We start from the raw sequence: 15566 nt of genomic DNA, 5'->3' as shown, positions 1-15566 counted from the left end.
ACTGGAAGTTTAAATGCTTACCCAAGCAGAACAGGCACAAATTTGTAAGAGGATACATACTGGATTAATTGCATCTCTATCTAGGAATTTTTTTGTAACTTAACAGCATTACAATTCACACATTTATGCAACTTATTGCCAGGCAGGGACAGCAGAGCAGTGGCATTCCAAGTACATCTTTACTGCAGTAGGTAGCATGGGATTCAGTTCTCACCTCGTCATTCAGCATACATTTTGAAGTTGCAGTTTCTGTTTCTTCTGACTGTTCAAACCTGTGAGTTTTTTGATTTTTCATTACATATGCTGCACATAATTTGTCACATGATGTCACCTTCTCCTTTGTCAGTGATTTTTAATGAAGTCTTATATCCTCATGGATGTTTCCACTCAGGATTAACATCAAATTAGCCTCTCCATGATTTTAATCTAATATAATCAGTCTTTCATAAATGAAGTTTGAAATAGAAATGGATATTGCAGAAGTACTATTAATTTTGTAAAAATATTTGCATAATCAAAGAAAAGTAACAAAGTATAATATGTAATATTGACAGATGACACATATGCAGATACTGCATATTCAGAACAATATGGCTGTTGACATAGCTTACAAGATGGGTCATAGTGCTCTATTTCAGACTTTGTGCACTAGAACATCTTTCTGAGATACTTAATCTGACTTTATTTAGGTCCCAGAGATGCAACTGTCAACTAGAAAGCTTAACTGTAACACAAGGCTCCAATGCAGAATACTTCATCTGAAAAGTGGAAGCAGCAATAGCAAACTGCTGCAGTAATGACTTGTAAGAATTGTCATTCAAACTTTAATAAAGAAAAAACAAAACAAAAAACAAACAAACAAAAACAACCAACAAGCAACACTACCAAACAACAAACTAAGATGCAGTGATGACAAGGGTAAAAAAACTTTACAGCATGGACAGTTAATTCTGCAGTGTCTGACTCTATGTCTTGATAGGTCACTTTAAGGGGGTCTCTTCCATGCTCCTAGTCTCTATTCCCCTTTTCCCTAAAGGACATTGAGCCCTTGTGTTTGTTTCACACATTGCAATCGTATGTTTTTTCATCAAGGACTGTCATGAGTCCATTTAGACTCTGCATATTACTGCCATGCAATGAAAACTAAAATGTGTATTTTGCTAGAAATGGAATTTTGTTCCAGACAAGAAGAATGCAGTTGCTACATCCTCTCTGTGCCATGCATCGCGCAGAACACGTTTAGATTAGTGGACTGCTTTGAGCCAAGCACATATTTGTAGTCTGCCATGGAGAGGCAGGATGAGAAACATATCGATGTCAAACTAATCACATTAATACCACACTGTAAACTAATATTGCTGCTTTTGCTAGGAGAGATATGAACAATAAAATCTATTGCAGAGGATCCTTGGTGATCAAAGGAACTGTGACAAGACTATAATTTCTAATTATTTTCATTTTAATTATTTTAAATTTTTAATTACTGCTCCCTTATAAAAAGAAAAAAAAAGTAAGGTTATGTCAGTGTGAACTACCATGTGATCTTCAACATTAAAGTACAACAGAACTAGCAAATCACTGAAAGCATGCCCATGACATACAGTCACCTACCGTGCAGCAATGTTATACTCATAATAGCAAGAATCAAAGCTTAAAAAGGTAGAGAAGTTGAGAGACAAAGAGTCTGTGTTCCAGTTTCTAGAGGGCACACAACAACAAATGTTTTGGAATATTAAGGGCTGAAGTGTACCTAAAAAGACATTAATGAGACACAACCTAGGAAACACTGGGAAATTCACCTTTGTGCCATATTAAAAAGCTGTTCAATTTATCTACAGTTCAAACAAATTAGATGAACTAGTAATATTTGGTTCAAGGTTTCCTGAGATTCAATGGTTGCCAACCATTAAATAATTTTTTTAATTACTTGTATGCAAAAAATCACTATGGTTGGAAAAGACTTCTAAGATCATCAAGTCCAACCATTATCTAACTCTTCCTGGGCCACTACTACACCACATCCTTGAGCACCATATCTAGATGGCTTTTAAATACATCAATGGATGGTGATTCAACCACCTCCCTGGGCTGCCTATTCCAGTCTTCAATTACCTTTTTATATGGAAGTTTTTACTAATGTCTACCCTAAACTTCCCCTGGCATAACTTGATGTCATTTCCTCTTGTCCTATCAAGCTGTAACTTGCGAGAAGAGATCAACACCCACCTTTTTTCAACCTCTTTTCAGGTAGTTGCAGAGAGTGAGAAGGTCTCCCCTCAGCTTCCTTTTCTTCAGGCTGAATAATACCAGCTCTCTCAGCTGTTCCTCATAAGACTTATTCAAGACCCTTATTTACTGCCCTTTTATGGACACTGTCCAGCACCTTGATGTCTCTCTTATACTGTAACATCTGAAACTGAACACAGCACTCAAAGTATGTTCTCACCAGTGCTAATTACAAGGGGACTATCACCTCTTTCATCCTGCTGGCCACACTATTCCTGACACCAGTCAGGATGTTGCTGATGCTCTTGGCCACCCAGGCACACTGATGGCTAACATTCACTCAGCTGTTGATCAACACCCCCCAGGTCCCTTTCTGCTTATCATTTTTTCCAGATGCTCAGGCTCAAGCCTGTAGCACTGCATGGTGGTGTTGTGGCCCACATGCAGGACCTGGCACTGGGCCTTATGTTTGGCCAAGCCATACGATTGGCCTCAGCCCAGTGATCCAGCCTGTCCAGGTCTTTCTGTTGAGCCTTCCTACACTCCAGCAGATCAACACTCCCACCTAACTTTGTCATCTGCAAACTCACTGAGGGTCAAGCTTCTCATCCAGACCATTGATAAAGATATTAAATGGGAGCAGCCCCAGCACTGATCCAGCTGGATTTAACTCTATTTGCCACCACTCTCTGGGCCCACCTGTCCAGCCACTGTTTGATCTAGCAGAGTGTATGTCTGTGCAGGTCTAGGGCAGCCAGTATTTTTATGAGGATGCTGGGGGGAACAGTATCAAAGGGTTTATTGAAGCCAAAGTAGGCAACACGCACAGCCTTTCCTGCACCCACCAATGGGGTCATCTTGTAACAGAAAGAGACGACATTCATTAAGCAGGACCTAGCCTTCATGAACCTGTGCTGACTGGGCCTGACTGCTTGATTGTCCTGTAAATAGTGTGTTAGGGCACTCAAGATTGTTTGTTCTGTGACCTTCCCTGGCACCACATTTCCTAATTTCCAGTCTGTTGTGACAAAAGATGAAATCTTGATTACAAATATCTCAAAAAGGAAACATTGCTCAAAATCTTCAAAGACTCAGTCAAGATGGCAAAGATCTGAAGATGTAACTCCAGGTCCCACACTGTTAAATGTTCTGCTATCCTCCCTCTTCTTTAAGTATTATTATCATCCAAGAATTAGGACATGTGAGCATCTACAGCTCCTGCAGAAGTAAATTTCCACTATTCTTTCTTTCTAAGTAAAGTTTGTAGAAAGGAACACCTATTCCTGAGCATAACAGTTTTCTCTAGTTGGCATATTCCTACCACATCTAAGCTTTAAGTGAGGGATGAGAGGTTTTGTACACTTGAGCAGCAGAGCTGTTACACTCTTAATTTCCATGGTTCCCTTTCTCAGCAGAAAAAGGAAGATATTACAGGTGATGAAGAAGACAACCATGACTAACAGAGCAAAAAATTACACCTTCTGTTTTGCATCCATTACCATACTCCAACATTAAGAAGAAACTGGATCTTAACTGATATTTCAAGGTACCTTTTAATTACACATACCACTTTCATTAGCCTGCACAGCTGTTTATACTTCACTGCACAGATAGCAATACATGTTAACCTCTATTATATCTTAATAGAATTTAATTCAGAATAAATGCTTTGCTGTACTTCAATACCTTAAAAATACTGTCTGCACTCAAGACAGGAAAAAATAAAGTGTTTTTTCATTACTGTGCCATATATATATAAAGGTTATGACATTCAGTGCAATCCTAAAATAGCTTAAATGCTATATATCAAATTGCTACAGCTTCCTTAGTGCATGGAGTTATTATTTTTGGCTTACCCAAATCTGTAGCTTAATTCTTTTTTCATTTTTGAAAACTGTTTTTACTTTGAAATCAATCCCAACTGTGCTTACGAAGGCAGATGTAAAGGAATCATCAGCATAACGGAACAAAAATGAGGTTTTCCCCACACTGCTGTTGCCGATAATCAGCAGTTTGAACATGTAATCAAAGTTCTGGTCAGATGTATCTTTCTGGCCATATCTGGAATCTTGAGCAGATGCCATCTGTAATGAAAGAAAGAAAGAAAGAAAAAAAGAAAAAAAGTTTATTGTCTCTTGTATCATAAAAACCAGGAAGCATTTAGATTTTATTGGAGTTTTTGATACCAAATACAAATTAGCTCAACAGGAAGCTCACAGGGGTTTAATTCTTTTTTATGATTCTTGTACCTGTGGTAACAGTTGCAGCTGCAAAAGAGGCTAATGTTACGACATTCTGTTTCCAAGAAAGCAAACCTTTTACCTTTATTTTGACAAAGTTCTCTTCTTAAATGATGTGAATACAGTAAACAAGCACCTCTTTCAGTGAAAAACATTGAGTTTCCTTTTCAGTAACATTTTGTCTTTATTTAGTAAAACAGAATACTTTCTTTTTTCTGCAGAATCCCTATTCTCATCAGGATGTTAACATCAAAGGTAGTTGCAGGCCACCTCCTACGGGACTCAGGATGGACTTGAGGGTTCACCAACAAATCTAGGCTTAGGACAAAGAGAAGACCTACAGTCAGGAGGTTTCACATGCTGGCTCCTCATCAAAACTGGGAGAAGGTATGTCTCCAGCTTGAATGTGGTCCAAAACCAAAAAGGGATGGCTTTCCATGCTTCCCTGCTTACAGCACATCTTTAAACTCCTTATTGCACTGGTTAGGCCACACCTCGAGTACTGTGTCCAGTTCTGGGCCCCTCAGTTTAGGAAGGAGGTTGACTTGCTGGAACGAGTCCAGAGAAGAGCAACAAAGTTGGTGAGGGGTTTGGAACATAAGCCCTACGAGGAGAGGCTGAGGGAGCTGGGGTTGCTTAGCCTGGAGAGGAGGAGACTCAGGGGTGACCTTATTACTCTCTACAACTACCTGAAGGGAGGTTGTAGACAGACGGATGTTGGTCTCTTCTCCCAGGCAGCCAGTACCAGAACAAGAGGACACAGTCTCAGGCTGCATCAGGGGAGGTTCAGGCTGGATGTTAGAAAAAAGTTCTATACAGAAAGAGTGATTGCACATTGGAATGGGCTGCCTGGGGAGGTGGTGGAGTCGCCATCACTGGAGGTTTTTAGGAGAAGACTTGATGGGGTGCTTGGTGCCATGGGTTAGTTGCTTGGGCGGTGTTGGATTGGTTGATGGGTTGGACATGATGATCTTGAAGGTCTCTTCCAACCTGGTTTATTCTATGTATTCTATGTATTCTATGTATTGTGGAGATAGGCAAGTTTAATCCTCACGCAGAATTTATTATATCAGACCCAGGCGTTTCTCAAGTGCCCAATACTCATATTTTCCCTTGATCCCAAAGGGCAGAGTTAAGGACAAATGTATTAAAATGTATGCGTTTACCTGACACCTTCAGGATTATAACAAAACACTTGGCTACAATACACTTTATGGCCTCAAAGGACCTCACCCTTTGACAGAAGTAATTTTAAAATCTTTCTCACTTACGCAGAGAAGTATGACATGACCTCCCTAGCCTGCATACCACTTCAGTTTGCACTTACACATGCACTCCACTCTGTATGTCTGATGCAGTATGAATACCCTTGGAAAATATGATGCAGAAGGCAAGAGAACCCTCTCTTACTTTTGGTGTATTCTCAATGAATACAGCAACATTCACAGATGCTGACCACAGCCAATTCCCACAAATCCTTATCATCTAATTTTGAACTGGCCACCTAATAAGACTTAACAGAGTTCAATGGACAATACCCCAGCCATTTTTTTGGAGTTTGTGGATTGCCAGCCGTCTGCAGAGCACAGCTTGTGAACAAATATATTTGGCAGTATCAGAAGCAACTTATCTTCTTCAAGATATTATCAGGTTAGATTCATTAGTATGTGTAAACACACCCTAATCCAGTGTGAAGGGTGTAGTTAAAAAATGCATACTTTTTGTTATAAGAAGAATATTGAAAGGTAATTTGAGGAATATCAGGATGATCCAGAAAGGTGGGCGTCTACAAGAAGCTTTACTTGCTTCATATCAGCAGTTGCATGAACATTGCCACAGTGCTGGCAGCTGCCCAGGATAGCAGAATGCAAGGTACAACAAAGAATATTCTGGCAACTCCCTAGCAATAGTTGTGGTGAGCTAGTTCATTATCCCTTATTTGTCTTTCATTAACGTAAGTTCACCTTCTCCACAAAGTGGGCAGCTTAAGAAATATGTTCTCAATTGCCACTGCAGGTAGTACAGCGAAATCCCCTTCTTCAAACAGTGGCAAAACCGGAAGTCCTGAGCGGGTTAGTCTAATGCAGTATGTCAAGAAGCCACCAAAACACCACCAGCTCTGAAGAAGGAAAAATACAAGCTGTGTCATGCAGCAGAAATAAATTTGGATGTACCAGTGTGTACAGAGCTCTGCCATTTGCCTTATTTAGTACAGCACTCAGGGTCATGAGACTAGCAAAGACTTTGCAACTTCTCAATTGCCAGAGCAGCTGCATCAGGCCAAGAGACAAAGTGAAATACTAATGCCACCTTCTCAGGCACCAGTAAGATGCTATTAGTAACAATCCTATTCAAGCACATTTATGAACACTGAGTTCAAACCACAAAGTACAGAACAATATTAACAGAGAGATCAAAAGAATGAAAAGTTTATCTTATACGAGAAATCCTTTACCACACTAAAAATAATAAAAAAAATAAAATTATCCCAAACCACAAATCGCCGCAAAAAGTGAGCTTGTGTTTCTAGATGGCAATCTGGAGTGAGCATTAGGGAATCAGAACTCTTTAGACTGATGCAGCAGACCCATGTAGCACACATGACATGACGTGAGCAGAAACTAGCTCTGAGTGTCTCTGAGGTAGAGATTGGAAAGCATCTAATCAGCAAGGGAGCAAGTTTCCACAGTACACTTCCCAAAAGAGGTAGTGACAGAAAGAGGACTACTGACTTCAGATGCAGCTTCATCAGTAAGAAAAGGTGTATATAGATTGCTCTGTGGATCCAGTGGCTTGGAAGGCTCTTCTACGCCACTGCTTCCATTCTGAACTAAGACTGATATTTCGAGTAATTCTGCTGAGTGATAGGAGACAAACTGCCACGCTAACTAGTGTGATAATAGCTTTGATTATGGTGGGGGTTTGTTCATCATAATTTTATCATGAATGTCAGCTCTTTTGCTTCCTCTGGCCCTTCTTCATGGTGTTAGGATGTGTGTGTTAAAAACTTACTTTGTCTGGGCATAACCATTGCCAGTGACAACTGGATTTCAAAAGCTAAGGAGAGAATGTTCTCCTTGCCAAAGTAGATTATTGACAAACAATTTCCCACTTCCTAGTATTCTGTCACCTTCTTCACCTCAAATTTTAATAGCAGGACAGAATGTCTTCCAGACAGCTGGCCTGCAGAGCTGGCAGATGGAGCCAGGGAGCAGTATAGTTCCCCTGTGTTCCAGGAGGAGGTAGCTGGAGATCTCCTCAGCCGCTTGGATCCCCACAAGTCCATGGGACTAGACGGGATCCATCCCAAAGTGCTGAGAGAGCTGGCAGATGAGCTGGCCAAGCCGCTCTCCATCATTTTTCAACAGTCCTGGCTCACTGCAGAGGTCCCAGATGACTGGAAAATGGCCAGTGTGATGCCCATCCACAAGAAGGGCTGGAAGGAGGAGCCAGGGAATTCCAGGCCTGTCAGCCTGGCCTCAGTGCCAGGCAAGATTATGGAACAGGTCATCCTGAGTGCAATCACACAGCACTTACAGGATGGCCAAGGGATCAGGCCCAGCCAGCATGGATTTAGGAAGGGCAGGTCCTGCCTGACCAACCTGATCTCCTTCTATGATCAGGTGACTGCCTGGTGGATGTGGGGCAGGCTGTGGATGTAGTCTACCTGGACTTCAGCAAGGCCTTTGACACTGTCCCCCACAGCAAACTCATGGCCAAGCTATCAGCCCATGGCTTGGATGGGAGCACACTGCATTGGGTTAGGAACTGGCTGGAGGGCCGAGCCCAGAGAGTGGTGGTGAATGGTGCCATAACTAGCTGGCAGCCAGTCACCAGTGGTGTGCCCCAGGGATCAGTGCTGGGCCCCATGCTCTTTAACATCTTTATTGATGATCTGGATGAGGGCATTGAGTCCATCATTAGTAAATCTGTGGACGACACCAAGCTGGGGGCAGGAGTTGATCTGCTGGAGGGTAGAGAGGCTCTGCAGAGGGACCTTGACAGGTTGGACAGATGGTGTATCAAGAACAGTGTGGCCATCAAGAGCAGGGAGGTCATTCTGCCCCTGTTTGCTGCACTGGTTAGGCCACACCTTGAGTCCTGTGTCCAGTTCTGGGCCCCTCAGTTTAGGAAGGAAGCTGACTTCCTGGAGCGTGTCCAGAGAAGGGCAACAAAATTGGTGAGGGGCTTGGAACACAAGCCCTATGAGGAGAGACTGAGGGAGCTGGGGTTGCTTAGCCTGCAGAAGAGGAGACTCAGGGGTGACCTTATTGCTCTCTACAACTACCTGAAAGGAGGTTGTGGACAGGTGGAGGTTGGTCTCTTCTCCCAGGCAACCAGCACCAGAACAAGAGGACACAGTCTCAAGCTGTGCCAGGGGAGCTTTAGGCTGGAGGTTATGAAGAAATTCTACACAGAGTGAGTGATTGCCTATTGGAATGGGTTGCCCGGGGAGGTGGTGGAGTCACCATCATTGGAGGTGTTCAGGAGGAGACGTGATAGGGTGCTTGGTGCCATGGTTGAGTTAATTAGGTGGGTTGGATAATAGGTTGGACGCGATGGTCTTGAAGGTCTCTTCCAACCTGGTCTATTCTATTCTAGTCTACTCTATTCTATTCTCTCTAGCTTCAGCCACCTTTGAAATGATCTGATGCCCTGGCAAGTGAAAAAGAGGGTCTCTAGAGACACAGCATTTTCTACACACTACTGCCATTGCCATGAACATACCACCGTTAATACCCATACACTCGGATAAATTCTAAGACCAAGTTGTCCAAATTACATTTCAACTTTCTCATTTTTGCAAAGTGCAGGTATGACAAAAATTTGCATACTACAATCAGATAAAGACATCACACCAGTGTATGAATCACTGATGATTCTCACTGAATATTCACTTTTGAGAGACATTTCAGCTAATTCAGATCAATTCTTTAAAAAAAAATTCAGAACTCATAGAGTCCTCCATGTTCCACAGAACAGAGACTCCACTGCTTTTGACCTCTAAACCAAAGCTCTTTCAATGGCCATAATCATTAATAAGATTTATCCACTCTTTGAAAACATGGATTGGAAAATGAAAAGTAGTCACAGATTCTGACTCAGATTCAATTACATCCAATAGATGACAACAGTACACTTTTACACTAGACAGCTCCTTCTCTGGAAGGAGAGTTTAGGATGCCTTTCTAGAAACTGGTGACCCTTCTTGTCTGAGTTGGTTTTGTCATGATCAAAAGACATACACTCAAATCACTCTTGCTATTGCTCTAAAATTCAGAGATGGTACCTCTGTAATAGGGCGTACCATAGATCTCTTTTGCACAAGGAAGTAACTACATTTGTTTCATGCAGTAACAAACCAGATAGCTACAAGACATAAATCAAGCAATTAGTTCAGCCAGTCTAAACCACATTTGAATGGAGACCAACAATACGAGCCTGAAGTTGGAAAACAAAAGAACTCTTAGGAAAAAGAATCCAGTTTTAGTGGAAGCTGAGCGTGTGCTGGAAATAGTGTAAGCAAAAGAAAGAACATAAAATAAAATAAATTTTAAAAACCACACACAAAACCCAAAACATAGAGAAACTGCAAGCAAGAGTCAAACCTCATCTGCTAGACTGCAGTTTTATATCTTAGAAAAATCCAGATGCAGTTATAATTTTGCATGAGATACACTTAAAACAGACACTATATGACCACCTCACCAGCCTTGGAAAAGTGTCTGGTGTCTTTCTGTACTAGCACTGTGATATCTGATGACTTTTATTCAATTATACTTAACAAGAATGCCATTTGTTCTGACCATCATATGAAAAAAACAAGAAGCTGTTTTCTGATACACATCAAGCACATATTTTTAAATGTATCTGGACTCTCCTTTCTTTAGATTTTATTTTAAAAGTATAGCACTATTTCGTTTCCACAACAATTTAATGTCAGTGAATTCAACACCTGTCAAAAATGACAAATGCAATAATGACCCATCTGTAGCTGAAATTCTTCACTAGTGAAATTTGCTCCTAATGAAAATGCTCTCCAAAGCAAATACATGCCAAATGACTTCAGTATCTCTACAAGTATGTATAAATAAATGTTAAAGTCCATAGAAACATTTCCAACACAAGCGCGTCGCATGCAGGGCTAGGCATTTTAAACAACATTCTAATTATTCCTATTCCTCCATCAGAAAACACAAATATATTCTTACTGAAGAATGGCCTATTTCTAGAGCACCTCTTTGGTCGAAAGGTTTCAGCACATGACATCTGAGAAATTGCTTTGCAAACGATTTATGAGATTATCAGTCTTTGTCCAAAGTCAAGCAAATTCAACTCCGTATCAGTGTAATTTAGGATTAGCCTGCAGCCCCCAAAGCTCCTGCATTAGGTTAGAAAATAGGCAATAATTAATAACTAAGTACTGTCCACCACCATAAACTGATTTGAACCAACAACCTAGAAACTGATACAAACTCTGCATAATGCCACTTATATCTGTATAACATCTGTTTCTCCTGTGCTAAGGGGTGTTATATTTTCTCATATACAAAAACTCATGAAAAGGGTCTGCCTCTTTGCTACCCCCAGCTCTATGCCATCTCACACTGTCGCAGATGGGTAACTGCTCCTTGAACAAACAGGTGGAGATATCAAGCCGACCTCCTAAACATCTCATCGCCCAACAACTTAACATCCATTCCCTTCTTGGGGATCAGTGACCAGCACTCAAAGGGCATTATCCGCAAAAGACCGTTCAGGTCGTCCGAAGGCGACCCGAAACCCACCGCAGCCACGGCGGCGGGGTGGCAGCCACCGAAGGGCCGTGCTGCCAGCCTCCTGCTCCGGCCGACCCCGGCCCGGGTAGCCGAGCTGCGAAAGGTATGGCTGCAGACGCCCCCCCGCTCGCCGAGACCGCCCGCCGGGGACCCTGTTCACAGGGAGACTGCCCTGCCACACGCACCACGGGCCCCCCGTACACAAGGGGCGTCCTCACACCCTTCCTCCTCACACACCCGGCCACTAGCGGCAAAGCCCGGCCCGGCAGCCCCGCCATGCCGCTGCAGGGCGGAGGGCTCCCGCCCCGTCCCGCGGGCTCTCGGCCACACTGCGCCGGCCGCCTCCCTCATCCCTCGCTCAGCTCCGGCCAGGGGACCGACCTGCATGGGGGCTTCGTGCCTCATGGCGGGCGCGGCCCGCCGGTCTCTTCGCTGCCGCTCGCCCGCGCACACCACTAGCCGCCGCCGCCGCCTGCCCCGGGCTCTGCCGACAAACCCGCGTCGGGATCAGCACCGGAGCTGTCCCCGCTCCTCCCCCGGCACCACCCCTCCCTCCAGCGCACCCCCGGGAGTTGTAGTCCTTCCTGTCCCTCTCCCCAGCGCTCATGGCCGCCAGGGCGGGGAGAAAGGACTACCACTCCCGGGAAGCTTTGTGTATTGCGGCCCGCCGCCGCCTAGGCAGCGCGGACGGAGGCGGTGCAGGGAGGGAGCTAGCGGATCTTGGCACCAGGGGCCCGAGCTGAGTGCCGGCAGTCACGAAGGAGCAGCCCCAGGACGAAAGGGCGAAATTAGTGACTGGCACGGAAGGCGGCGGATCTCGTGTGGGCTGCGGGGAGTCTTTCGGCGTAGTATGGCAGGCAGACAGCACTCCCAGACCCTGGCGCGGCTCAGTGCTGCAATTTCGCGTCCCTTTACCCCTGTGCCCGCAGCCGGGATGGTCTCGCTCGGCCTCGCCGGCAGGGGGAGCCGGTACTACGGGTCCCGCCCCCATGAAGCACTGGCCTGGGCTCCCTGGGAGGTCTGCTGCGGAGCCCCCGGCAGCCGCTGGACCCCCGAGGGGTGAGTGTGTGGCTCGTGTGGTCCCGCACTCACGGAGTGCTCGCTGAGCCCACCATATGGTGAGCACATGCCTGCCTCCCGCCGCGTTCCTCACAGCTGGCCCTGGAGCTGGGCAAGGTTGAGCACCCTTCAGCATGGCGACTGCAGGTTAATGCCCTTAGTGTTGTGTAGTCACAGTCCCTACTTGCACCATGGCTTCTCCTCCTCTTCATCATGTCCCTTTGTCACTTGGATTTTCTGTGGCTTTAGGCAAACATCATCAGGCACGTGCAGGGCTGTGCTGCTGTATGGTGGCAGTGGCCCTGCGTGGACATGGCATTGATGCTTCTGGGTAGTGATGCTTGCTTTTGATGACAATGTCAAAGTCATCATGAGGGAATGACAGTAAAACACCAGGAACGCACCACACCTTATGCGTGTGTTCTCAATGCTGTTTTTTATAATACAAGAAGATGCTTTAAAAGTCTGTCTCAGTACTTTTCCCCAAACCTCATCCTTTATTGCATAGTCTATACTTATCTCAGGCCCAAATAAAGTGTAGAGAACTCACCAAAGTATAAACAGTATTGTATTCAAATATAACATTTCCTGTGTTCTCTACTGAAAGGGTGAAGATGGAAAATGGGTGTAAGTAGCAGAGGTGACTCACTCTGGGGATGTCTGCCAAATGTTTGAGAGCTGTACATAGTCCAGGCAGAGAGGGAAGGGCAGGTTGAGGGGTGGTTGAGGGTGATGGTTGAGGCAGGATGAAAACAGCCTTCCCTGTGAACTATACTCTCTTGTTATGTATTGTGTCAATCTCCTAAAGGAGCTAGAACAGGAAAATTGTGTAACTGAGACACAAATATGGATTAAAACATGTCAGAAGTAATTTCATTCTAGCTCTGCAGGTTTTTAATGTCATTTACAGCTATGTAAAACTAACTCATTATGACATGAAAATCAGAATGGACATTATCAAATACATGATACGTGTCCAGAGAAGGGCAACAAGGCTGGTGAGAGGCCTTGAGCACAAGCCCTACAAGGAGAGGCTGAAGGAGCTGGGATTGTTTAGCCTGGAGAAGAGGAGGCTCAGGGGAGACCTTATTGCTGTCTGCGACTTCCTGAAGGGAGGTTGTAGCCAGGAGGGGGTTGGTCTCTTCTCCCAGGCAACCAGAACAAGAGGACACAGTCTCAAGCTGCATCAGGGGAAGTTTAGACTTGAGGTGCGGAGATCTTCACAGAGTTGTAAGCCATTGGAATTGGCTGCCCAGGGAGGTGATGGAGTCACCATCCCTGGAGGTGTTCAAGAAGGGATTGGACGTGGCACTTGGTGCCATGGTCTAGTAGTCATGAGGTGTTGGGTGACAGGTTGGACTGGATGACCTTTGGGGTCTTTTCCAACCTTATTGATTCTATGATTCTATGATGCATGCCATCATGTGTTTTTGCCGGTGATTATTCTTTCCTGCGTGAAACTCTGGATGTTCATGTTTCTGCCAGTGAGGGCACATAGTCATTCAAAATGCCCTCAGCATTTTAGGCAATCTGTATGTGTGTATGCATGCATGAGAATGCTAAGAGTTTGGCTGAGGGATTTTTTTTTATGCATGTGATTTATTTTTGCTATTGATTTTAGGTGAATGCTACCAAGAAGTCCTGAGTAACAAGTCATTTCCCTCTGAAAACAGGGAACATTATACTGGTTTAACAACTCCAATGAGGGAAAATGAGAGAGATAAATCTGCCTACTAAAGTATTGTTTTATGAAGTTTTGGGTTTAAGAAATCATTATAAATTATATATTAGGCAGTCATGGATTTGTTAATCTGTAGCTTTAAATAAAACAGTTCACAGTTGGAATGCCATTTTAAATCTTAGCTGAGTAGATATTTGAAACTGAATTAAAGTGCTCAGAGAAGCTTTGGATTGTAGAGTATAGAAAAAAGATACTCTGGATTTATTATTCCATTAAACTTTTAAAGTAGATTTGCCGATAGAAGGTGCTGTATTAGAAATTAGAAGAATTAAATTATGCCAGGTTCCCACGCTTAAACCAAGACAAAGTTCTTCCATATCATTTTATTATATTGGCATTCATCTCAGCAATGACAGCTCTAAGAAATCTCTAACCTAAAAACTCCATACAGGCAACTATCAATAAAGCATAAAGCAGGATTAAGCAGGATTACTTTTAATATTGTTATATGGCCTTCTTTACAGTATGGGATCATACAATATATTTCTCTCTTTTTTGTTCAATTTTTGAAAGGAAAGTAAATGCAAGGAGTAACACTGAGGTTTTGCAAACTACAACACTTTGTGTGTTGGTTGCAGAGATGATACTTTTTTTATTATTCATCAGTAACTTTCTGTCTCCTTCAAAGGCTTTTGAAAGTGGTATGGAAAGAAGTGGACCAGAATGAAACAGTCTAATGCTAGACATAACCAAGGTTTTGCATCTCAAACACTTTAGTCAAGTAGCATACTGTGACAATACTCCTGCATACTGTTGTCTCTGGACTACAGTTTTGATTAGACAAGACTTTCTCTTACGTACTAATCACTACATAACAATATGTTAACATGTTCAGAACATGGCGTACTTAAGCTCTCCTTCGTAGATATTTACTGTGACCTGACTTAGTAAAATACCTAATTCTTTTAAACAAGAATAGTAGAAACACTGCAGAAATAATAATGAACATCAGTTCAGATTTTAAGTTATATTGATTATACTACCTCCTTTGTATTTGCTAACACTCATAGGAGTGGGTTTTTGTTTGGTTGGTTGTTATTGTCAGTTTTGGGTTTTGTGTAACAAGCACGAGATCATGGAATGTACAGAACACATAAGTTGTATGGTAATTTAGCCTAAAGAAAATAGAATAAATTTTTGTTTTCTTTAGGTGATGGCAAGTAGTCATTCAAACAACATACAGTGTCAGAAAAGGTAACCTAGAATGAGCACGCTGCCCATGAGATGGCCAGTACAGTCAATCTGGTTTATGCAGATGTAGAACAGTGTGATTTAAGTCATTTTCCATCATGGTTATGCTGGATTTTGCCCAAAACACTATTTTACAGTACATAGCCTGTAAACAATAACTTTCAGGGCTGTGTACTAAATATAAGAAAACTATATTTAACAAAGGCATCAGAAGACAGCTGGTTTGTATTCAAATGAGCTGTTTTGCATGGTGTCTGGAATGATGTACCCACAAACAAAGCTATGTATCAATTTCACAGTAGAGGACTGCCAAGTAAAAAGAATATAAAT

General features: G+C 43.1%; 1 protein-coding gene across 1 annotated transcript in view; it reads right to left on the bottom strand.

Annotated features, from left to right (window-relative positions):
• RAB3C (RAB3C, member RAS oncogene family) overlaps positions 1–11752 on the bottom strand; it is a 169114-nt gene extending 157362 nt beyond the window's left edge. The window contains exons 1-2 of the mRNA XM_054178488.1: positions 11627–11752; positions 4083–4310 (exon numbers count right to left, since the gene is read on the bottom strand). Coding sequence (XP_054034463.1) covers positions 4083–4310; positions 11627–11650 — 252 coding nt within the window. The 5' untranslated portion in view covers positions 11651–11752. The remainder of the gene's footprint in view (positions 1–4082; positions 4311–11626) is intronic.
• Between the last annotated feature and the right edge of the window lie 3814 nt (positions 11753–15566).

This window comes from Dryobates pubescens, chromosome Z (assembly GCF_014839835.1).
Source record: "Dryobates pubescens isolate bDryPub1 chromosome Z, bDryPub1.pri, whole genome shotgun sequence".
Lineage (NCBI taxonomy): Eukaryota > Metazoa > Chordata > Aves > Piciformes > Picidae > Dryobates > Dryobates pubescens.
Note: the sequence above shows the minus strand (reverse complement) of the source record. Positions and strands in the feature narration are given on the sequence as shown.